The sequence below is a fragment of the Rhincodon typus genome, chromosome 4 (assembly GCF_021869965.1).
Source record: "Rhincodon typus isolate 14 chromosome 4, sRhiTyp1.1, whole genome shotgun sequence".
In the NCBI taxonomy this organism is placed as follows: Eukaryota; Metazoa; Chordata; class Chondrichthyes; order Orectolobiformes; family Rhincodontidae; genus Rhincodon; species Rhincodon typus.
Genome location: NC_063335.1, coordinates 27528894 through 27554765, shown reverse-complemented (window position 1 = coordinate 27554765; position 25872 = coordinate 27528894). Strand labels below are relative to the sequence as shown.

At 40.1% G+C, this 25872-nt stretch overlaps 1 protein-coding gene across 1 annotated transcript in view; it reads left to right on the top strand.

Annotated features, from left to right (window-relative positions):
• sulf1 (sulfatase 1) overlaps window positions 1-25872 on the top strand; it is a 270640-nt gene that overhangs the window by 173765 nt on the left and 71003 nt on the right. The window contains exons 8-10 of the mRNA XM_048595683.1: window positions 7296-7465; window positions 24501-24651; window positions 24886-25061. Coding sequence (XP_048451640.1) covers window positions 7296-7465; window positions 24501-24651; window positions 24886-25061 — 497 coding nt within the window. The remainder of the gene's footprint in view (window positions 1-7295; window positions 7466-24500; window positions 24652-24885; window positions 25062-25872) is intronic.

Here is a 25872-nt window from a genome sequence, read left to right as displayed (position 1 = left end):
GCTTGAAGCATTGGCCCTCAGTGATGTTTGGTTAAGAGGAGTGCTCCAATGTGGAAGTGGCCTTCTGTGCAGACCCTGCCTTATCATCCTTGCTGTCCCAATTTATCCTGTTTTTATTTCATCTGCTCTTGTTGGTCCCATTTGTGTCCCAGCACGAATGGGCCATCTGATCATCCAGAACTGCAAAGACGATATTTTGAAGGTAGCCAAAATTAGTCCAGCATGAGCGAAAAAAAAATCTTCTTCCAGTGAGAGTTAAGTTTTATAAGCTCAGAAAGCAGGCCTAAAATCACTCTGGAGTTAACCAGTAGACTAAAATCAGAAATAAGCAGCCAATACACAGTATCACAAATTGCTGTGCAAATTTTTCTTCTGTGGAGCCATAATTTGGATCAGACCTTAAGGCCTCACAAAGAATCTTTTAAAATGCCCCACTCATAACTGCAGTAAAATTCAGGCACTTATAGATATTTTTTAATCAACCTGTTTTGATGTGTTATGTCACACATTGCGGACAGGTGGAACTTGAATTCAGGCCTTTTGGACCAGATTTAAGGACACTACCCCTGCACCAAGAAACCAATGCAGGGCCCTTTTGCAGTGCACTTCCTGTGCTTAGCTAACCACAGCCATTAATCTACAAAGGAAATGGGATCAAGGCACCAATGCAGGGACAATCACACCATAAGAATATGCACAGAAAGCACCAAAAATCAACCCCAAAATTAAAACTGAGCAATCATTAACATAACGGTCACAAGAGAGTGATTTGAAGGTGATAATCTAATCTTGTTATTCAGGTGAAGGCTTTTGTAACATTAATGCCCTGTAATCACACATCGCCTTGCATCATATGCTGTTTGAATGAGAAAAATATTTGGTTTCCATTGGCTGAAGTTCCCTATTGTGGTTTGTGGCTTCCAGAGTTGAGACTTTGGGTCATAGGAACATAGGGACAGGAGTAGGCCATTTAGCCCCTTGAGTCTGTTTCACCATTCAGTGAGATCATGTCCTAATTCCATATGGGCTTCCCTTTATATCTTTGCTTAGCAAGAATTTATCTTTATCTCAGATTTAAAATTAGCAACTGATCCTGTATCCACTGCCATTTGTGGAAGAGAGTTCCAAACATCTACCAACCTTTGTGTGTAGAAGTGCTTCCTAACATCTGTCCAGGCTAAGTCTAGCCCTATTTCTCAGACTATATTCTCGAATCCCCAACCAGTGGAAATAATTTGTCTTTGTCTACCCTGTTTTTTCCTGTTCATACCATGAAGGCTTTGACTAGATCATCCCATAACCTTCTAAATTCTAGAGAAGACAGGCCTAATTTGTATTTTTGTGACTCTTTAGTTACTGGAGTAATCCATGCTCAAATGCAACAAGATCTGGACAATAACCAAGCTTGGGATGACAAGTGGCAAGTAGCATTTGCGCCACACAAATAGCAGACAATAACCATCACCAATAAGAGATAATCTAAGCACTGCTCCTTGACATTAAGTGGTGTTACCTTCATTGAATCCCCCTATATCAACATTCTGGGTGTTCCATTGACCAAACATTCAACTGGATTTACCACGTAAACACTGGCTACAAGAGCAGGTCAGAGGCTAGGAATGCTGTGATGAGTAACTTATCTCCAACTCAAGGCATAAGTCAGGAGTATGATGGAATATTTTCCACTTGCTTTGATGAGCACAGCTCCAAAAACATTCAAGAAGCTTGACGCCATCCAGGACAAACCAGCCCGCTTGATTGGCACTACATCCACAAGTATCCACTCCCTCCACCACCGATGCTCAGTAGCAACAGTGTGTACTATCTACAAGATGCACTGCAGAAATTCACCAAAGATCCTTAGACAGGAGCGGCCACGGAGTTCTGATTGGATCTTAATGCCCCAAAACACATTTGGGTTATTTTTCATTTTGGTCAATGTAGATCAACAGTTTGTCCTTCGATACCCAATTTCTATTTCAAACACAACCTTAAAAAAAACTGGATCACTTTTTTTAGGGCATCCCAGCATCTCCCATCCTCCCCACACTGAACAACTCTGTGACCAATCCCCAGTTGTCCATTTTGGTTTCAGACAAACTGTAAGGTACTAAAATGGGGTCATATCAGAGAAAGGTTCAGGAAAACTGATATTAATTTAATTTTTACCCATCCCAATTGCCCAGAGGGCAGTTAAGTGTCAACCACATTGCTGTGGGTCTGGAGTCACATGTAGGCCCGACAAGGTAAAGATGGCAGTTTTCTTCCCTAAAGGACACCAGTGAACCAGATTGACAATGGATTCATGATCATCATTAGACTCTTATTTCCAGATAGTAGGATAATAAGTTGGCACAACATTGTGGGCCAAAGGGCCTGTACTGTTCTATGTTCTATGTTCTTATAATTGAATTTAAATTCCACCATCTGCCGTGTCCAGATTTGAACCCAGGTCCCCAGAACAGTACCTGTGTTTCAGGATTAATAGCCTAGCAATAGTACCGGTAGACCATTGCCTAGCCTTTCACCATTGGTAGTTAGTTTTGTTTAAGTGATTGTACTTTAAGCTATTGTTTAAAACCTTGTTTTTAAACAGAAATCAATTATTTAAATCAGAATTTCATTCAAATACTGGCATTGTCTTGGGCTCATCATTAACATCATTAAAAGCAATAGCCCTATATTGTTGTCTTTGCAGAGTATAATCACACTATTAATTTCCAGAAGCCCAGTGCCTGCTGAACTGATATTGACAAAGAAAGGACACAGCTGGTTGGCTTGTACTAACATTGGCATGTGACATGGAGTGTAACCTCAGGCTGTGCCTTTGCAGCTGTACTGCACTTTGTATCCAGAACATGTGATTAGTCACGGCCGTCAGTGTTTTAAATTACAAGAATTTCTTCAGCAGTTTCTCACTGCTGCTTATGTAAGGCACCAGGGTGAGTGATGAATAGCCAAGAAAGTGGCCTTTACTTCTGCTGAAGACAATGCTCTATGGCTTCAGTTCTTTGAGAGCACAGTAAACAGACTGTTGCCATGTACTACATGCAGTCCATGCTTTTGATCTGATGACTGTGTGTGCTAATTTAGAATTGTTCTTTTTGAATTAAAACTTTCCAGTTACTTCCCATTTACCGAACCTGGAAAATTAAGCATTGTTAAATTGAAATAGTGTTCATAACTCACTGAAGGTACTTTTAGCTGGATTCAGGAGGTAGATGTTTCTCAGGACAATATTATAAGTTTGTGCTTTCATTGCCAAGTCTTGCCAATCAGGGATGTTTAGCAGGAATTTGGGTGCCTCACCTCAAGCTGTTATACTCAATAAACGTTTGGATGATACACACTGAACTGAATTCCCAATTCTATGCTGGCAGTGTGCAATAACGTAAAATTGTTGAATAATATTTACAGTATGAGGATTTAAGCAAATTTTTGCAATTTAAATCCCACATTATTCATTTGTTTCATTTTTTTTGTTCAATTCAGTATTTTTTACATGAGCCTCCTTACTCTTCATTGAGGGGAATGCACTTTCTCCGATTTTCTTTTGTTATTTTGCAGGGTCTTAACAAGTTCTTTGTCCTGTTGCCAAGAGGACAGATAAGTGGTGGAGCATCATCTGTGCTGGTTGGCTGTTCATGGGAAGGCACAAGTGCCTGTTTGTCTTTCTGTCCATCTATAACTTGCATTCAACACTGCTTCACCAAATAAACCCTGATTGGGAATTCATTTGAGCCTGTGTCGCTCTCTATGATCTGCATATTTGCATTTTGATGTCTGACCTTCACCAAGGTTTCCTCTCATTTCTTTCTGTACAACATGTTTTACATCAGACACATACAGGCACCAGCCTGATTCCTTATGCTATCCTTTAATGCGTAACATGGTAAGTTTTCTCATCAGATAGCAGGGTAATGAAGCAGATTTCAGAGATTTTCATTTAAATTGTCATGAAGCTATTGTGGAAATAGACAGTCTTAGAAAAGGACACTGAGGTTATAAATTGCTACGTTCAAAGAAAGTGTTGGAGTTGGAGGCCAGAGAATGGAGTTTGGGGCAGGGAGCAATGAAATAATTTGGTTTTTCTAATGTTTAGTTGAAGGATATTTCTGTTCACTCCTGGTTGTTAGATAAATATTGTGACCAATAAAGAGACATTGTGAGAGGGAACTGATTGTTATCAGTGCTCATGTGGAACCTGATGTTGAGCTTTTTGAATGATGTTGATGTGGGATAATGTGTAGATCAGAAAAGAGAGTGTGAAGCATCCTTAGGACACTCCAGAAGAAATGGAGTAAAGGAAGAGAAACTATTGCAAGTCATTTTCTGGCTGTGATGAAATAGATGGAATAACAACAGGTGAGTGCAGCCCTATAAAACTGAACAATGGAGGAAAAAAGTCAGAGTAGAATGTAATAATCAATTGTATCAGAGACCGGAATTGAGAAGAACAAGGAAGTATTGTTCCCACAATCATATGGAATGTTGTTTCTGACTTCAATAACACCTATTTCAGCTTTGAGACAGGAATGAAATCTGATTGGAAGAATTCAGATCTTGAGTTTCAGGAAAGTTGGGCATAGGTTTGGGAGATAACAACATTCTCAGGTACTTTTAGGATAAAAGGAAAGGTGGAGATGGAGTGGTAATTTGCAAAGATTAAAGGTTGTTTCGTTTGAAGAGAATGGTGACATGACAGATTTGAAGAAGAGGGGAATGCCAGCTGGATATAGGAACTAGTTCACAATGTGAGTTAACATGAGGAGCAAGAAGTGTGATCAGTGGCTTAGTTAGAATAAAGCCAAAGGCAAAGCAGGAAGTGGCTTTCTTTGTAAGATGAGTTCAGGGAGGGTGTCTCCATACTTTTGGAGAAAAAGGCAGGTTTGTGGTCATATCAGTGGGAAATCTCAAGAAAGTTTAGCCTGTTGGGCGAGGAAAAAGGGGGAGATGGCTGAAAGGATTATCTCAATCTTAATGATAAAGAATCGTATGAGCTCCTTCCAATCAATGTTGGAGGTGAGCGGGCAGGAGACAGGAGAAAGGCTTTTAAGAAGCTGGTTTGTAGCGATGAAGAGAAGCTGGGAATTATCTTTAAATTCAGGATTATACTGGAATAGTGTCCAGTTTGTCAGAGGCCAACAGGACTTGATAATACTTTATATGATGCACTGGCTCTGGCTAAAGCAGTTGTCTGCTACAATATTCAAGCTTTCAGGACTTAAAGGAGTGGAAATTTGAGCTGTATCAGAGGAAGGGGCCAATGACAGTAATTGTTTTAAATTGGTTCAAAGCCATCAAAAGTGGAGTTGAGAGCGTGATTGAGGGGATTGGTAGTGGCAGACTCATTATGGTGAATGGAGGACCAGCAGTTATGGGAATTTGAAAGTGTGTTTGTCAGTGATTTGGGGGAATAAAATTTCCAGAGACCAGTAAAGAGGTGGGATTGAGAGATTAACGTAAAAGAAACGCAAAGGTGGTGGTTGGTCAGAGGCTCTTTCATGCATTTTAATCAATGAGTGATGAATTCATCAGGATAGCCATTGTCTTGCAGGTTGGTTTTGATACACCCGATTCAGCAAAAGCTTACATGGAGAACTGATAGCCAAGGCCCAATTTACGAGGTTGTTAATGAGACTGATTTTACAGCAGGTAGAACAATGGACATCCAAATGCATATATTGACTAGCATATGTAGGCTTTTGGGGAGATTAGTAAGAGATAACCCATTGGAAGATATCTAAACTAATAAATCTAGGAAAGGCAGCTTGTTTGGTCGCTCCATTTCAATGATAAGTGTGAGCTGAGGATGGAGTTTATTAATTTGTGTGAAGAAATTCTTTGATGTGGCTGCAGTTTCAAATCGCGAACCTATCATCTCTGTATCGGAAGTATATATGCAATGGGATAGTGGTCATTCAGTCAAAAGCACCTTCCTCATGGTAACCAACAAAGATATTAGCAAAAGTTGGGTCTAGTTAGCCTGGATCTGGGCCCAAGCACCATGGCAATGCCATCTATTCAAGCACGTTAGTAGATGACTGTCAATCTCCCATGGCAATGCCCTGACCAATTAAGAGTCTATCCGTCTGATCTGAAATGCAAGATTGACAGTTAACAGTTCTTGCTGCATCTCCATGCCAATGATGGCCCAACCAATCAACTCTCTGTTCTCGTGCTGTATAATTTGGTGTGCTTATTTTGTGTTTCTTGTATCCACGTCCTGATAAGTGCAAAGTGAAAATTTACAATTTTGCTGTATATAGTAAAACTAAGAACGCTGGAGACTGGAAATCTGAACTAAAAACAGAAACTGCTGGAGAAATTCAACAAATCTGGTAGCATCTGTGGAGAGAAAGCAGAGACAATGTTTCAGATCCAGTGACCCTTCATCAAAGTGCTTTTGTCTTCTTTTAGCACTGTTTAAACAGTTTTCCTGCTATTAGCCTCGTAACCCTCTGCCGTCTTTCCTTTCTTCTGTCCTATGACTCTCCTTTTCCCTTCCACACTCTGCTCTCTTCTTCTTTCTCTTCTTCACCCTTCATCTCTACATTTGATCTCCTCTTTTAATCTCTCCTTCATCCTCCTTTTCATTCTCTCAAAGATGTTAGCAAGACCAATGAAGGCAAACGTGCCAAACGCCTTCTTCACCACACTGTTCACCTGCGACTCCACTTTCAAAGAGCTGTGCACCTGCACCCCTAGGTCTCTTTGTTCGGCAACATTCCCCAGGGCTCTACCATTAACTGCATAAGTCCTGTCCTGATTTGTCCTACCAACATGTAACATCTCACATTGATCTAAATAAAACTTCGTCTTCTTCACTACACTTGCTTGGCCTAAATATTGCAGCTGGCGTTGACTATCTGTGAACAACCCCCTGGAGAGCAATGAGTCAATTCAACAGTTTCAAAGACAGAAATTTATCAGCCTTTTGGTTCTGGCATTAATTCATTGATGTGTCAGTTTCAGGTTTTCTGGTTACGTTTGAAGTACTGAATAGTTTTGTGGTGGACGCCATTTCTATCTGATCACGCGTCAGTATTATTCCACTTTCTTTTGTTTCTGCTCAGTTCTTGGAATTAATGTTGAAATAATATTCTGCGGCAGGGAATTTTGTCCTCGTTAAAAGAAATTAAGCATCGCGATCTTCTGTACTGTTTTGTAAAGTTGCAGCCTCAACACTTGACCTTTAAAACAAGTGTTTTGGATTTCTGAGGCATCTTGTGTGCTTGTTTAAAATAGTCTTTTTTGTGGACAGAGTCATAAATCATTGTTATTTTCTTTTTCAGGATTACTTTACAGATGTGATCACCAACGACAGTATCAATTATTTCCGCATATCCAAGAAGATATATCCACACAGGCCTGTTCTCATGGTCATCAGTCATGCAGCACCCCATGGCCCTGAGGATTCGGCACCACAGTTTTCAGAGCTCTTTCCCAATGCCTCACAGCACATGTGAGTAAAGCTTCAAGATTAGCGACAAGACTGTGCACTTAGAGAAAATGTTACGGCTCAAGGTATTTTTCTTGCAGTTAACTCAATTAAAGATATAGATTTTGCACTTCTCCCACTCCAGGAGGTCTGAAAGTTGGCTTGGCACATGAATCCCAGCAGACATCACGCTCACCACCAAACTGTCCCCCCAGACTACACCCAGCATTAAATGGCTGTGGTATAGTCATCAGAACCACGGGCCAGTTTCCCCCAGTTGGCTAATCTCTTAGCTTGTGGTGTAAGGGGTGCTCACATTTGATGATGCCCAGTTAAACCCAGACTGCAACATATATATTATAGCTAGGTCCCTTGTTAATATTCATTCACAGTAGCAGATGACCAAAGGTTAATTGCAATGTATTGAAGTAGATCCTGTTGTATCAGGTACATTGTGGTTTGACCTGAAATTACATTTTGGGTCGTGATCCCACAGATTTGGATTCTGAAGAAGGGTCACTGGACAGAAAAAGTTAGTTCTGATTTCTCTCCACCGATGCCACCAGACCTGCTGAGATTTTCCAGCAATTTTTATTTTTCTTTCACACATCTGGGAGTTGTTTTAAGGTCAAGTCAGGCTGATAGGATGGAAGTTCCCTGTTTTTGTTGCTTGTTGCTGAATCCAGTTCCCAACGCATACCACTCACACTACAAAGTTGTTCCTAAATTTGCAGTAGGTTTGCAACCTAACTTGCAGAGACTAAGGGTTAGCTATTGCAAATGGAAATAGATTGTAATTATGCAATAGGACATTCTTCTGAAGGATAGAGATATCTTGCGTAAAGTATGTGAGCCATGAAAATACCCAGCTCAAAGGAACATTCGTCATTTGCTCTCCATATTTACGGAAGGATATATTTGCAGCAGACTGAAGGTTCGTGAGATTGGTTCCTGACATGAGATGGTTGCCTATGATGAGAGGCTGAATAAATTGGGTCTATGTTCTCTGGGATTTAGAAGAATGAGAGTTGATCTAGTTGGAACATGCATGATTTTGTAGGGGTTTAACAGGGTATATTTTATTCTTTATGTGGTAATTGTCAGCAAGGCCTGCATTAGTTATTCATCCCTGATTGCCCTTTAAAAGTTAATGTTGAGCCAATTTTATTGAACTACTGGAATTCTATTTAGTGAAGAGATATATTTAGATGGCATGGTGGCTCAGTGGTCAGCACTGCTGTCTCACAGCGCCAGGGACCCGGGTTCAGTTCCACCCTCAGGCGACTGTCTGTGTGGAGTTTGTACATTCTCCCCGTGTCTACGTGGGTTTCCTCCGGTACTCCGGTTTCCTCCCACAGTCCAAAGATGTGCAGGCTAGGTGCATTGGCCATGCTAAATTGCCCGTAGTGTTCAGGGATGTGTAGCTTAGGTGGTTATAGGAGGATGGGTCTGGGTGGGATGCTCCAAGGGTTGGTGTGGACTTGTTGGGCCGAAGAGCCTGTTTCCACACTGTAGGGATTCTATAATTCTATGATACGCACAGTGCTAATAGAAAGGAATAGGGGGAATGGAGTGCCAGACTTGTGACCTCACAACAGTGAGGGAATGGTGATATTGTTCCAAGTCAGGAATGTGTGTAGCCTATAGAGAACTTGTAGGTGATGGTGTCCCTTGTTGTTCTAGCTGGTAGAGATTGTGGGTTTTGAAGTGTCTGTTGAAACGCCTGCATGGAGGAAGTTACTGTAGTACATCTGTCGATGGTAGACATTGCTGAATAAATATGAAGATGGTAAATGAGGTGCCAGTCAAACAGTTGCTTTGTCATGGATGGAGTCAAATTTCTTGAGTGTTGTCAAAGGTGTACTCATCCAGATACGTGGAAAGCACTTAATCATACTCTTTGCTTTATAAATGATGGACATGCTTTAAGGAGTCAGGAGGTAAGATACTCAATGCAGAATTCCCATCTCTAACCTGCTCTTGCAGCCACAGTATTTATATGGCCAGTCCAGTTCAGTTTCTGGTCAATAGTAACCCCTCAGGATGTTGTTAGTGAAGGTATTCAGCCTTGTAATGTCATTGAATGTCAAGGGGAAATGCTAGATTCTCTCTTTTTGGAGGTGGTCATTGCTGGTCACTTGGGTGTCATGAATGTTACTTGCTACTTATCAGCACAAACCTGAATTCTGTCCAATTCTTGCTGCATAAGAACAAGGATAGCTTCAGCATCTGTGGGATTGTGAATTGTGGAAATTATCAATAAACATCCTGCTACGTCTGCTGTTATGATGGAGGAAAGGATGTTGATGAAGCAGCTGATGATGTTTGGGTTTAGCACACTGTCCTGAGGGACTCCTGCAGAGATGTCCTGGGCTGGGATAATTCACGTCCAATTGACACTTTTATTTTCCTTTATGTTATATATTAGTGCAACCAGTGGAATGTTTTCCCAATTCCCATTGCCTTCAAATTTGCTGGAGCTTACTGATATTACACTTAGTCTCAATGGCAAAAACAATCATTCTGACCTCATCTCTGCTGTTCGACGGTTTTGTCCGTGTTTGGACCAAGGTCAGGAGCTGAATGGCCATCAGAGAGAAAATTACTGCAGTATAAGTGCCGCTTGATAACACTGGCGATATCATCTTGTATCGTTTTGCTGATGATTGAGATGGGATTGGACAGGACAAACCTGGGCAATTTTCCATGTTTGCAGGTAGAAGCCAGTTGTTGTATCTTTCAGTGGAGCAGTCAGGGTTGGGACAAGGCTAGCTCTGGAGGACCAGTCCTCAATACCATTTCCAGAATTTTGTCAGGGCCCATAGCCTTTGCAATATTCCAGTGGCTTCAGCCTTTTTGATATCACTTGGAGTGAATTAAATTGACTGAACTGCTGTCTGAGATAGTAGGAACCTCAGGATGAAGCCAAAATGGAATCATCCTTTCAGCACTTCTGACTGAAAGATTTCACAGATGCTTCAGCCTTGCTTTTTGCACTGCTATGCTGGGATCCCCTATCATTTCAGATGCTTCCTGCTCCACTTAGTCTTTGATACTGAGAGGTTGTTTCCACTGGCTAACTGATCTAGAATCTTCTCCAGGCAAGGGTTGATCATTTAAGGCTGAAGAAGGAGAAATTTCACTTTAAAGGGTTGAGAGTGTTTGGAGCCCTCAGAGAGCATTGTGGATGCTTCATCATTGACAATATTTAAGGTTGAGATGGACAGATTTTTGATGTTTCAGGAATCAAGGAATTATAGGGATGTGACAGGAAAGTGGAATCAAAGCCAAAGATCAGCCTGATTCTCTTCAATGGGTTAATAGTCTGCTCCTGCCCCATCTCTCATGTGTTCTAATTTGGTGAATTAGGAAAGGAAAAGAAACCAAATAGATTTAACTATACTATCTCAAAAATGGCGAAGAAGGGAACTACAGTTCCTTGTACATTCTCTCTACAGACATGTAGAGGCCTTCCCACAAATACTAGATTTCTTGTTTTAGAGCATTATTAGATTTGAACTTTAAATGCCACAATTATTCCCCATCACATCAGATAAAGAATAGCCAAAGGCACTGAGTCCAGCTGTTTTCTGATCTGATTGTGATTAGATTTACATTGGCAGGTCATTGGCCATTGGCAGGTTAGTTGAATGATTAGAAACCAACCTAAGGTTAATGTAAAGCTGAATGATAGGGAGGTTAAACTTTATGACCCTGTTGATACTTAGAGTTTTGCATGTAGCCATCATACATTGCAAAATTGAAGACATGCTGCTGGCTGTGTAGGACCTCTTACATGTGCTAAAGGGTCTCAAAATTTACTGTATCATCTGCTTTGTAAAACTGAATGTACCATTTGAATCGTGAATTCACTTTAAACTCTTGGAGTGTCTTGATCATTTCGTTTTTCTTGCTTTGCACAATTTAGGGTGATCTTCCTCTGTTTAGAGCAAAGTCTACTTATTTTGTCAGTGCAAAGAAGAGAATATGGGGCAGAGCTCACTCATGTTTTCGCTGTTCTTGTATCTTTGTCATTAATGCAAGCATGGAGGCATCAGCATTAACAATACATGAGGGTAGGGGAGAGGGATATAGCTATGTCACATGCTTTAGTTTCCTGGGTCTTCACTTCTGTTGAATAAATACAGCCCTTGTGTCTTTGAAGGTTTAGGTCAGTTTTTGTCACAACAAAACTGGACAACTTTACAAAAGGAATAGCATCAATTTTAAACTATTTTTCAAAAATATTGACACTAAAATTCTCTCTGGGGCTTCTAGCGATTTCCTGCCATACCTCTTGAAAAGAGCAGTTTTTTCAGGAATTTTTGATATGTTTTGTCTGGATGAATCCATGCTTTGGAGTCACCATGTGCCAGCAAATTTCCACTTGCCTGCCTTGCTCTGGACTCAGCATTTTCTCTGCTGGCTGGTACTCTAGGTGTGTCGAGGCTTACCATCTTCTAGATAAATGAAAGTGGGCCTCACCAGAGAAAACTGGCTGAAGGAAAGGTTGTTTTCCCAAGAACTTTATTTTTAAGGGTGGCAGTGTGGCTCAGTGGTTAGCACTGCTGCCTCACAGCACCAGGGACCTAGGCTTGATTCCAGCCTCGGGTGACTGTCAGTGTGGGTAAATTCTAGGTGCTCCGGTTTCCTCCCAGTCGAAAGATGTGCAGGTTAGGTGGATTGGCCATGCTAAATCGCCCTGTAGTGTCCAGGGATGTGCAGGCTAGATGGATTAGCCATGGAAAATGTGGGATTACAGGAATAAGGTCTGGGTGGGATGCTCTTCAGAGCATTGGTGCAGGCTCGATGGGCTGAATGGGCTCTTTCCACACTGTAGGGATTCTATGATTCTATGAACTCTTCTCAGTCCACTTTCTTAGTTGGTTAAGGAGATAGAAAGGCTATGTCAGGGACAACACTTCCCATTGTTGAATAATTTTCCAGCCAAACTGTGTTTGTCTTCAACTTGAAACTATCTACACAATGAGCTATCTGTCTGGAGAAACTTTGGATTGTGGGGTCTGCATACACAGTATCCTGGGTGCTGCTTGCTCCCTATCAAAAAAGTAAGCTTCTTCAAACCCTTTTGTACTGTATCACATCCTGGGGCTTACCATTGACCAGAAACTCAACTGGACTCGCCATAGAAATACAGTAGCTACAAGAGCAGATTAGAGGCTAAGAATATGTGGTGAGTAACTCACCTCCTGACTCTCAAAGCCTGTCCACCATCTATAAGGCACAAGTCAGGAGTGTGATAGGATAGTCCCCACTTGCCTGATGTGTGCAGCCCCAACAACACTCAAGAAGCTTGACACCATCCAGGACAAAGCAGCCAGCTTGTTGGCACCACATCCACAAGCATCCACTCCCTCCACCACTGATGCTCAGTAGCAGCAATGTATACTATCTATGAGATGCACTGCAGAAATTCACCAAAGATCCTGAGACAGCACCTTCCAAACCCACGACCACTTCCATCTAGGACAAGAGCAGCAGATAGATGGGAACACCACCATCTGCAAGGTACCCTCCAATCCACTCACCATCCTGACCTGGAAATATATCACTGTTCCTTCACTCACATTACACTTCATCTCCGTGCATTTGCCCACTCACTCAACTTGTCCAAATCTCTGCATCTTCCTGATAGTTCACCCTCCCATCCAGCTTTGTGTCACCTGTAAACTTGGAAATATTACATTCAGTTCCCTCATCTAAAGCATTAATATACAATTTGAGTAGCTGATCACTGTGATACCCCACTACTCACTGGCTGCCACTTCGAAAAAGACCTGTTTATTCCTACTCTTTGTTTCCAGTCTGCCAACCAGTTCTCTGTACATTCAGTATACTAACCCTAACCCGTGAATTTTAACTACTAATCTCTGAGTTGGGACCTTATCAAAAGTCTTCAGTTCCTCCTTCTCACTAGATCCTGTTCCCCACTTCTTTGGGATAATATTTGTGTCCTCCTTTGTGAAGACAGAATCAAAGTATTTATTTAATTGGTCTGCCACCTATTTGTTCCCCATTATAACTTTGCCGGTTTCTGACTGTAACGGGCTAGCATTTGCCTTCAATAGTCATTTTCTCTTTGCATACCTATAGAAGCTTTTACTGATTCTTCTCGGAAACAGTGTATTGTGAGAATCCTTTTCCGTGCTCTTGTCACTGAGTTACTGTGTTGAAATGAAATCTTGCCACCTTTAATGCACTTTGAATAATAATTGACTGGAACTAAACACGTCTAATGTTTAAAATCAAAGAAATCTGTCACTAGCCTTTCCCATGGCGTTTCTGCAAATCTTGATGAAATCATTGGCTTTGTAGGTACTTGGCTGTGTCAGGCACACGTTTGACATGATGTAATTTAATCCTGTATTTCAGGCAGACAATTGAGAAGCAAGATGAGTGTAGAAGATTCTGGAGAGTGGTGCAAAAGAAAATAAGAGCAGCAAAGAGGAATTGTGAAAAAAGACTAGCAGCTAACATAAAGAGGAATCTCAAAGTCTTAAATAGGGACATAAACATTAAAAGGCTGTTAAGAGGGGAACTGGGCCAATTAAGGACCAAATATAGAATCATAGAATCATCAAATTTTACAGGACAGAAGGAGGCCATTCGACTCCTGAAAGAGTTACCCAGCTAGTCCCACATTCCAGCCCTATTTCCAAAGCCCTCTACATTCATCACTTTCAAATATATATCCAGCTCTCTTCTGAAAACTCCCATAGAATCTACCTCCACCACTCTCTCAGGCAACGTATTCCATTAACTCCATCTATGCTTCTTGTTGCCTCTGAAAGGCGGCCAACATCATCAAAGACCTCTCCCACCCCCGTAATGCTCTCTTCCAAACTCTTCCATCAGGCAAAGATACAAAACCTTAAACACGTCTACCAACAGGTTCAAGAACAGCTTCTTTCCAGCTGTTATTAGACTGCTGAATGGACCTCTCTAACTTCAAGTGTAATGTTGATCTTGCTTTTGTACACCTTTTGTGCAGTGTTAACCTTGTATGCCTCATTCTATTCAATCACCCTACGATCTGCATGTCCTTGTATGTTATGATCTGCCTGTACTGCATGTAAAACAAAACTTTTCACTCTACCTAGATACGTGACAATAATAAATCAAATCAAATCCTAACAACTCTCTGATTAAAGATGTTTCTCCTCATCTCACTCCTAGCTCTCTTGCTGACTGTCTGAAATTGTGACTCCTAGTTACTGAGAGACCAGCTAGTAGAAACAGAATATCCTTCTTTAGCCTGTCAAAATTGTTTGTAATTTTGAACACCTCAAGAAGGTCACCTCTTAATCTTCTCTGCTCCAAGGAGAATAAGCCCAGTCTCTCTCATCTTTTCTTATATATAAAATCCCTCATTCATGATATAATTTTAGAAAATTTCTCCCCTTTTGTGCCCCACATTCTACCCTTTTTCTCAGTCTACCCAAGAGTAATTGAAATCATCAGCTACCATAAACCTACTTGTCCTGCAAGTTTCTGGAACCTGCCTACAAAAGCTCACTTCTACTTTCTCCCCACTATTTGGAGGTCTATAAAAAATACCCCATGAGGTAACTGCAACTCGTTAAAGGGCAGTGATACTTTTTTTGGCCAGGACTGCTATACTTCCTTTTTTTAGCCATCTGTTTCTACTAAAAAAAACTCATAAGCCGAAATGTTAAGTATCCGTACCCTATTCTGCCTTTAGCCAAGTTTCTGTGAATGCTACTATGTCATATTTCCCTGGAGAAATTTCTGGTGGCAGTTCCCCAGTTTTGTACACTATACTCCGTGCATTTACATACATATGATTTAACCCTCCCCTATCTCTTTCTAGCTGATTGGGAGGTAACCATTTCTTTGTTCAGGGTCAACACTCAAGCTTTCCATCACTTCCATTGGCCCGTTCCCCATTCTTTCTTTTTTGCCCTGACTGGTACTTCTAAAACTAAGCCCATTATTCAATCCATCTCCCCCACTCACTGACTTACATGTTTAAATTCACTCCCACTACACTATGTACTCTCTCATTTAGAATTTATCTCTGGAAATTATCATGAGTAAGGGGTCATGGCTGAAGACTTACTTGTGGCTGGTGTAGTGAGTCGGTCTGGCTTATGATATACTAAAGCATTTATAGAAAGTAGCTTCTTTTTTATTTCAAAAACTGAGTCTATTCCTGACTTTGATGTTGGAGTTTTTTTTTTCAGAAGCTCTCTGAGTAAATCAGGCTGATTAACACTGGCCAGGTTGTGGATAAATTGTTACACTTGATCCACCATTGCCTAAGAAGCACATTTCAGGGACAGAAAGCTGCTGATGAATGCTCTCTTCCTTGGATCTGGGTGCGATACTTTGTTTCAATTATACAAGAAATGTAATCATCCATCTGTGGAATTGGTATTTCTCAATTTGCGAAAGGCCTATGTCCTGTTGTGCCTTTCTCATGCCCCTGGTCCTCTGGTCATTCTCTTTCTTTGTTTAACTATGCACTGGAATGTTATCTGTATGGCAAATGCTTGCATTTTTCCCTTCCGGGATTCTCTAGATTGAAACATTGAAAATCTAACATGAGATCCCAAATGGTACCTGGTTAAAGCAATCCCACCAAATGGTGCAGTAAATGTAGGCAGCAATTTTGACGCTTTCTCTCAGGGTATCTGTCAGAATCCACTATTTGCATCCGGTTTTGTGAAAGGTTTGAATGTTTACAATTTTGCCCACACAGAGACAAGACACTTTCTAGTTCTCCATTTGTTTCAGGGATAGTTACTAATCCTGAGCACCATTGTCTTTCACTGGCGATATGACCACACTTCCAATCATGCTGACTCATGGATAATTTACCTTTCACATCAAAGGGTGAGCAATTTTCCTGGGTGTGTACAAACAAAAAGATTTAGCATCTTGTGGTACAATTTGATACTCCTGTTTAAATTTGTTTAAACCTTTGAATATCTTTGGACCTGATTGCCTGAATTCTCTTCTGGTTTTACTCTGAAGTACTGTATCCATGCATTCTAAGACATCCTGACAAATATATGCGTTTCTGTTCAACAATGAAGTATTCTAATTCCTCTTTGCGTATAATGTTTTGCCGACATTTCATTGTCTGTGGTGCAAGCTTTGCGGGGATATGCCACACATCTGACAATCTATGTCTCCTGGGCCTTGAAGTTTTACATTTATTGGTCTGACTCTTTCAGACTTGAACTCTGGCAAGCTGTCGACCCGCATCAAAACAGCTGCTTCTATTTTGAGTTTAAATTCTGTTGTCAAAACTTGTGCCTTCAAGTTGATGATTCTGGACCTTCTGTACTTCTGAATCTTTGTTATGCAATCTTCATTTCTCTGGGAATTTTCTTTTTGCAGAACCTGTTTTTTGACAGGCGCTGTTCACCTTTTTCTAAAGTGTCCCAACTATCCACATTTTTAGTATTCAACTCCCCCTGCTGGACATCCATTGTGTTTGTGATTCTGCTTGGAGCCAAATATTACATAATGTATTGTCATTGATTCCTGCTCTTTTGGCATGAGGGAAGATTGAACAGATTGGTTTTGTTTCCACTGGAGTTTGTAAAAGTGAGAGGTGACATGATTGAAATATCCAAGATCCTAAATAGTTTTGACAGGGTAAATATACAATGGATGTTTCTGTTGTGAGTCCAGATCTAGGGAACGCTGTTCGAAAATGAGCAATGCCACTTTTAGGAACAGAATAGGGAAGAACGTATTATCTCTCGGATACTTGTGTGACTTTGGAATTCGCTGCCTCAAACGATAGTGGATACAATAGCATTGGATACAGTTCAGAGGTTAGTTAGATTGATCTCAGATATGGAGGGGCTACCTTATGAAGAGAGGTTGAGTAGGTTGGAATTTAGAAGAATGAGAAGAGACCTTATTGAATCCACCTAACTTGCACATCTCTGGACTCTGGGAGGAAACTGGAGCACCCAGCAGAAACCTACGCGGACACAGGGAGAATGTGCAAACTCCTCACTGTCACCAAGGGTGGCATCGGACCCACATCCCTGGTGCTGTGAGGCGGCAGTGCTAACTACTGAGCTATCATGACACTGACAAGGGGATGGGGGTATAATTCAAAGCAGGAGGTCACCCACTAAAGACTGCTGAGTGGGATTTTTTTTTCTCTGAGGGAAATGAACCTGTGAATTCTTTACTGCAGTGTCTGTCAAGGCTGGGTCATTAAGTATATTCAAGGCTAAGGTAGATTTTTAGTCAGGAAGGAAGGTTATTGGGAAAAAGCAGGAAAGTGGAATTAGGGATTATTCAAATCAGCCATGATCTCATTGAATGGCGGAGTGGTCTTGGTGGGCTAAATGGCTTACTTCTGTTCCTACATCTTATGGTCTTATAATTGCTTAAAAATATCGGGAAAGTCTGCAAGCAGCATTTTTGTAAACAGGGATACTCATTTATAAAATTGGGAAAACAGCAGTATAAACTGACAAGACAACACGTGAAAAATAAGACTGCAGAAGAGTTTATTAAAAACAGTGTTTTGAAGAGCAAAACTATAAGATACATTTTAATACAAGGAACCTGAGGATTACAGTCGAAAAGCTGATGCCGCAGACAGGTACACGGAAGTATGATAACTATATCTGATGCCTGGCTGAAAGATGAGCAGGATTGGTGGCTGAACATTTCTATTTATGAGGTATTCACATAAGATGGAGAGGAGTATAACAATAATGATCAAGGAATCAATTAGAGCCATAAGAAGGGATCATCGAAAGAGGCCATATAAGTAGAAGTAAAAAACACAAAGGGATAAATGCTCTGTTGGGTGTGTAACATAGGTCTCCAAACTAGCAGGGAGATATAAAGGATCAAATAAATAATCAAATTTCAGAGAAATGTAAGAATAAAAAGGCAGTAATAGAAAGTCTAACTACCCAGATATTAACTGGGATAGTTTCAGTGTGCAGGGTAGGGAGGTGGGAAAAAAATTCTTAAATTGCATCTAAGGGAACTTTATTTTAGCCAACATGTAGAAAGCCCAACAAGGGAGGAGAGAGATTTGGATTTAATATTCAGAAATGAGCCAGGCTGGTGAAAGGCACGTCAGTAGGGGAATATTTTGGAGATAGTGATTATAATTCAGTTAGATTTAGGGTAGTTATGGAAAACAGTAAGAATGGACTGGGAATAAAAGTTCCAAACTGGAGAAAGGCTAATTCTGCTAAATGCTACTATTTCAATGTATCTCAAAGAAAGACATTACTATAATAAGAAAGGAGAATGTGCAATTTACTAGACATGTACTGCAACAGTGTGGAATATAACTAAGATTAACTATATTCTCTGCCCCTGCTCATGGGATTCCACTGACTCATATCTGTATTACTTAAAGAAATCTATTGTCCAGGGCTGCAGTATTTCTGACAGATTACTGTGAAAAGTTTGACATAGTGTGGGTTATGAGACATGCCACACATAGAACAGAGCTTATTAACTGTCAAACTTTAATGTATGTTCAGTTAAAAAGCATTATCCCAAGTTTTCGAAAAGATCCAAATCACATTTTAATAGACTTCCTGACTGTGATAGCAGTAAAAAGAAAGTTCACTTCCATGATTGCCAGGACTTTTCCATACAAATATTAATAAAAACATAGTAGGCCATTGCACTGCCTGTCAATCTATTGTTAATGAAAGGACAGGGGTTACACTTCAGGAGGGATTTCTTCTCACATCACAAAGGTTAAGGAATGCTGAAACTCAAATATTACTTTAGAGTTTAATAATCCATCAGTATACCCTCAGCCTTCCCCAAGCTAAGCTGAAATCGAAAGCCTTTGCTATGGCATTGTTTGGCCTACACAATCTGCTCAACTCTGAAGACTAGTCCTATTAATCTGCTTCACATGGGAGACTTATGAAGGTGTCACATGCTCCTCCTTCTTGCCTGTTGCAGGTGACCCCAAGAATTCTGAGCATTTTCATAGAAAACTGTTCCTATGTTTCATAATACAGTTTAATGGGTTCTTTTGAGGGTGTAGATGGCTCAGTCAAGAGTTCATTAGGTTGACATACAGAAAAGGCAGGATGTAGGTCTTCTTTCAGGGAATAACTAAATAGCCGGTTTCTATATCAAAGACCATAAACAATCTGTTATGAGAAAGTGCCCAGTCTTACCAAACTGTTATAAAGAGCCTGTTATACTGACTGTTAATGAGAACAATTATTATCTAGGACTTTGTAATATGTCCATATTCCATTACAATCCCATCTCCCCTACCTTCACTAAGCTTATATACCATAATGGTACCAATACAGGAAAATCATTGACCAATACGTTTAATGCTGTATGATTTCCTCACCACTGAGTGAGGCATATAACTGAAGAGAAACAGGTGACATCACAATGTTCGTGATGCTCACAAACTTCAAAAGGAGAAGCTGTAATTCAATTGCAGCACCGTCTCCTCAATAGCTGTATTAGTTCCAAAACAACAGAAGCTCAATTTTCAAATACTGATCTGTTTGTTCCATGACTTTGTCTCTCCTTCTCTTTGTAACTCCGTCTGAGATCCTGCATTGCTATTCTGGCCTCTTCTACAGCTTCATTTCTCATTACTGCAGCAATGCTGGCCATTCCTTCACTATCTAGCCTCTAAACTCTGCAGCTTTCTAACTACTCCTCTCTGTCTTACTATATTTTTCTCCTACTTTAAGTTGTTCTTTGAAACCTATTGTTTTGACCAAGCTTTTGGGCATCCATTCTTTATGTGGTATATTTCATCTGATAAGACTTCAGGGCAATGCCTTGAGGTATTTCACTATGTTAATGACACCATATGAGTTTTTATCAGTGCATCTTAAAATATTATTTGTGTGAAACATGAAAATATAATGTATCCACATTTAATTGAAATTCAAGCGATAATGAATATTACTATGAATACTGTTATATTGTCGTGATTACGTGTCAGCTTTTGACCTTCTGTGAACACGTTGTTGATTTCAAATTGACAAAAAAAACCATTGATTATTGGGATAAAAAGTAAAACTGGAAATATTGGAAATCAACAATTAAGTACAAGAAATAGTAAATGTATGCAAAAGCTGTATAGCATTTTAAAAAGGAGAAAAGAAGGATAAAAAGATCCAATGTAGATTTTTCATCAAAAATAGAAACTAGAAGATGAGTGTAATTAAATAGTAGATGTCCGCTAGTGCTGCTTGTGAGTTTAGAGAGTACTTTTTTTATAAGGATATCAAGTACTGCATAATATTTCATTGAACTGATAAAAGTACAGCCGTGTTTAAATTAATGTACCACTTTAAGGCCACAAGTGAATGTCTATGCATTGCTCGGACCATTTAAAGGATGATTTCTCATAATAGCTTGTCAGACGAGGAGAGCTTGTACTAGCTGCCTTTTTTGTAACAGGAAATATACAAATAAGTAAATGAACATGTAGACCACCTTTTACATGCAATAGCAGACAACTGAAGTCAGTTACTGTCATTCTGAGGAGATGCTATCTTATAATAGCAGTCAGCCAATGACCTCCTTGTTGGAATCATGATGTACTGACTGACAAACAGTATTTGGATCTTGAAATAAATTTCCCATTCTCTTTACAAATGTTTTCTTCTTCCAGGTTAGTTGTGAATAACAAATCTTCAAATATCGCTGTATTGGCAATGCACATCTTTCTAATTTGTCTACAGCTTTCTCTCTTATTTCTTTTCCATTGTTCCACTGTCTACAATATACTTTGACTGGTATGACTGATCCTTTAGCTCAGTCCAAAAGGATTCTATTAAACTGTTGCACTATTTAAATTTAAATTTAGAGGGATTGTCAACGTGGTTTTGTACATGGGAAGTCATGTCTCACTAACTTGATTGAGTTTTTTGAAGAGGTGACAAAGAAGATTGATGAAGACAGAGATGTAGATGTTGTCTATATGGACTTCAACAAAGTGTTTGACAAGGTTCCGCTTGGTAGATTGGTTAGTAAGGTTACATCACATGAGATCCAGGGAGATCTAGCCAATTGGATACAAAATCAACTTGAAGGTAGGAGATAGAAGGTGGTGTTAGAGGATCGCTTTTCTGAACTGGAGGTCTATGACCAGCAGTGTACCACAAGGATCGGCGCTGGGTTCACTGTTTTTCGTCATTTATATAAATGGGGTTTGAATGTGAATAAGTCAGATATGGGTAGTAAGTTTGCATGTAACACCAAAATAGGTGGTGTAGTGAACAGTGAAGAAGATTATCTTGGTGTATTGCTGGATCTTGATCAGATGGGCCAATTTGCCGAAGAGTGGTAGATGGAGTTTCATTTAGATAAATGTGAGATGCTGCATTTTGGAACGGCAAATCAGGACAGGACTTACACAATTAATGGTAGGGCCCTGGAGGGTGTTGCTGAAGAAAGAGATCTAGGGGTACAGGTGCATTGTTCCCTGAAAGTGGAGTCACAGTTAGACAGGTTGGTAAGGAAGTCATTTGGCCTGCTTGCCTGCATTTGTCAGAACATTGAGTAAAGGAGTTGGGATGTCATGTTGCATCTGTACAGGACATTGGTGAGGTCAGTTTTAGAATACTGCATACAGTTCTGGTTGCCCTTCAATAGGAAGGATGTTGTTAAACTTGAGAGGATGCAGAAACGATTTACAGGAATGTTGCCAGGACTGGAGGGTTTGAGTTATAGGGAGGGGCTGAATAGGCTGGGGCTATTTTCTCTGGAGCATTGGAGGCTGAGGAGTATGTTATGGATCAGCCATGCTTCACATGGTTTCACAAAATGCGTCTTTAGCTTCATTAGAAAATAATAGATAGAATTAGAAGGTGTCTGTTCATTCCATTTGTGGATGTTCTGGCTCTTTGGAGGGTCTATCCAACTAATCCCGCTGCCCTACTGGTTCTCCATAGCTCCAAAATACTTATTGGCAGAACATAATTTTCAGTCTTTGTCAACATTGAACATTGTTAGAATATGGCAGAGATGCATTTTTAAATCTGAAAGTCTTACTGTAAGCTTATATTAGCACTTTGATGATCCAAGCATGGAGTGCAACTAGATCCTCATCCTTAATGATACCTACCAGTTGCCTTCTTTCTTCTTAAAGATTTCCCTCACATGAGACTTGTCATCTTATGAAAAATAATTCACTTTCTGATAATCAGCGCAGACCTACATAATTTTGCATGCCAAGCAACCAACGCAATTCATGTAGTCCTTCCTATTTCTCCAGCTCCAACATAGCATGCCTTTCTTAGCCAAGTGTTTCTCCCCACTTTGTGTCATGCAGTCTGTGTTCTGGTTATTGAAGTGTCTGAGTTTAACTCAGGCCAAAGGGCCTTTTTCTGTGCTGTGGATCTCTGTGAGTCTATGACTTGGCACTGAAGATGTTAGATGTGGTGCAGAAGTCAGAAGAAGGATAGAGGTAGCCAGAAGTAATTTTGTGCAGATGATGGATGTGTTAACAACAAGAAAATTCAAGCTTGCATTGAGGGGGAGAAAAGCTCATATAAGATGCAACATTCTATCCACTTGTCTGGACACCTCAGAAACTTGGACAATAAGTCAAGGAAGAAAATAGAGGCCTTTGAAATGTGCATGCTCAGATGCAAGCTTTCATACACTGATCATAAGACAAGGAACTCACTGCCTGTAAGGATGGTAGAGGCAGAAAATCTCTTAATATTTAAGAAGTATTTACAGATGCACTTGTGATGCCAAGGCATGCCAGGCTATGAAGCAAGTGCCAGAAAATGGGACTGGAGTAGTTAGGTGGCTTACTTTGACTGGCACAGACTTGATGGGCTGAAGAATTGTATGACTCTATGACCAACTACTGTGTCTGTCCTCTTCACATGTTCCATCTTCCAGTAATGCAGTAATTGACCCCAGTAGAAAAGTTCTATCTGTGCTGGTGCTGATTGCAACAGGAATATGAGGTGCAGGGTGAAATGTTAGGTTGAATCCAAAGAGTGAGTTCATGACGTTTCCTGTTGGATTCCTGAATAAGCCCAAAGTGAGCATGTTTTAGAGTGCTAACATTATGTTGCAATGGAAGTCGTGCTTACATGAGTAAAGTGCCTAGATGTGAGGAAAGGAAATAGATGAGTGAGTAATAAATGAAAGAATAAACAAAAGTATTACACTAACCAAGACTTCGGAATGAGTCTCAATCTTTCTACCAATCATTAATGGAGAGTCTGACGGTGGCCAGGGACACCTGGCAGATTGTTTGTTTCTGCGCTGGTCAGTAGGTTGTCAGGTCTGGAAGAAACAGACCTTTTTTTCCACCTCCTCCAGGCCCACAAGCAAGAAGCCAATACAGCCTTCTTCAATCCATTGAGTTTCACAAGTCCTGGCAAATCCAGCCAAGAATGATTGAAAATAATTAAATGTTAAAATAAAGGCACAGACCATCATTATAATAATTAAGTGACCGATCTGCTCCCACAAGTAGTTTGGTCACTTACCCTGGTCTCACTTCTGTTAAACGAGACTCAGTAGAAGATTCTAGAATCAGGAGGTACAGTCTGAGAATTAGGGCCAGACTGTTCAGGAGAGATGTTAGGAAGCACTTTTACACAAAAAGGGTGGTGGATGGTTAGAATTCTTTTCCCCAAATGGCAGTGGATACTGAATCAGTTGCTAATTTTAAATCTGAGAGAGATAAACTTCTTTTAAACCAAGATATTAAGGAATATGGACCAAAGCACAGAAAAGCCTGATCTTGTTGAATGGTGGAGCAGGTTCATGGGGCAATTTGAATGGCCTACTCTTGTTACTATGTTCTTATGTTTCTATGTTACATGTGTTAACTTCAACTCCCCACCGTCCCCCCTCACTATGACACAATAATAGTGTTTTGGTCCACTGCTAAATTATTGAGCACAGACCTTGACATCATCTGGTCCTCCTCTTTTACAAGCATATTGGTCACGAGAGGGAAGAGTAAGTTTGAATATAAAAGCAATAAACTGCTAATTGAGAAAAACTTCAACCAGTTGTGTTGAACCTTATTTATTTTGTTATATTTTAGTACACCTAGCTATAACTATGCTCCAAACATGGACAAACACTGGATTATGCAGTTCACAGGAGCTATGAGGCCGATCCATATGGAATTTACCAACATTCTCCAGAGAAAGAGACTGCAGACACTTATGTCAGTTGATGACTCAGTGGATAGGGTAAGTAGCATGATTGAGCCATTTAATATTCAATGGGAATTTAACTTGTGTGGAAGTACACTAGAAAACAGGACGCCTTTGAAAATTAATACAGAGAGGACAGACAGCTCTACCTCTTTCGGCAGCTACTTGGTAAAGAATGATATTACAGAATAGCAATTTTCATGAAAATATTTCCCTTGCTTTTTTACAGCCATTTTAAATAATAATGAAACAACTTCTATTATGCTTTAGATATTTCAGATGCTTGCAGAGACTGGGGAACTGGACAACACCTATGTCATCTATACTGCAGACCATGGTTACCACATTGGGCAATTTGGACTGGTAAAGGGAAAATCAATGCCATATGACTTTGATATCCGGGTTCCTTTCTTTGTTCGTGGACCAAATGTGGAACCAGGGTCAATGTAAGGGATTATTTCTGGCATTTTCAAGTTGACTGGGAATAGTTGAGGATTCCATTTTACAATATATACCGAGGCAGTCTTATAAACTGACAGTTTGCACTTCCCATTAATCAGCCTTTCACACTTTGTGGTACAGTAGGGGGTAACAAATATGATAGTTAAATTTACTAGAAGCATGAAGTAACATCAAAATGTTGTAAACCTGTGAGAAAATTGGAAAATAAATACCCCTTACAAAGTTTATGACCAATGAAAATAAATTGGAATCACTAGGCTCCAAAGCATCCCTAAAATACAGATGAATATACTTATTGAATAACATTGTAAACATCAATTACTAATTTTAAAAATTATTGATATGTGATATAATTTTTGAAACCAGCGATATCAGAGAACAGTCAACTCTGACGAATCTGCATCCCAGCTGAAGTCAGTGTGTCAGAGGTAAAAGGGAGAAAATTGGCCAAAAAAAGAACAAAGCTATTTGTAAACCTTTCAGTATTCCACCCTTCAGCTTTGCTGGAGGCTCGTTCTGTGAGTAACGATTCATGAGAGATAACAGCCTTCCAGTGCTTTGTTCAATGGGTCGTTCATTATGTTTGACTGAGAGTTAGCAAGTTAATTAGTAATGGACATCGTACCTTAAGTCCAATCCATACATATACCCACAAATATTCATCATTATCAATAGAAAGATAACAATGGGAAAGCCAGCTAAAACTCACCTTTAGTCCAGGATATTAACAGCAATCATTAATGTTCTAGCTGTGATCAGCTATAAACTGTTTTCCATCAACAAAACAAAGGTTCG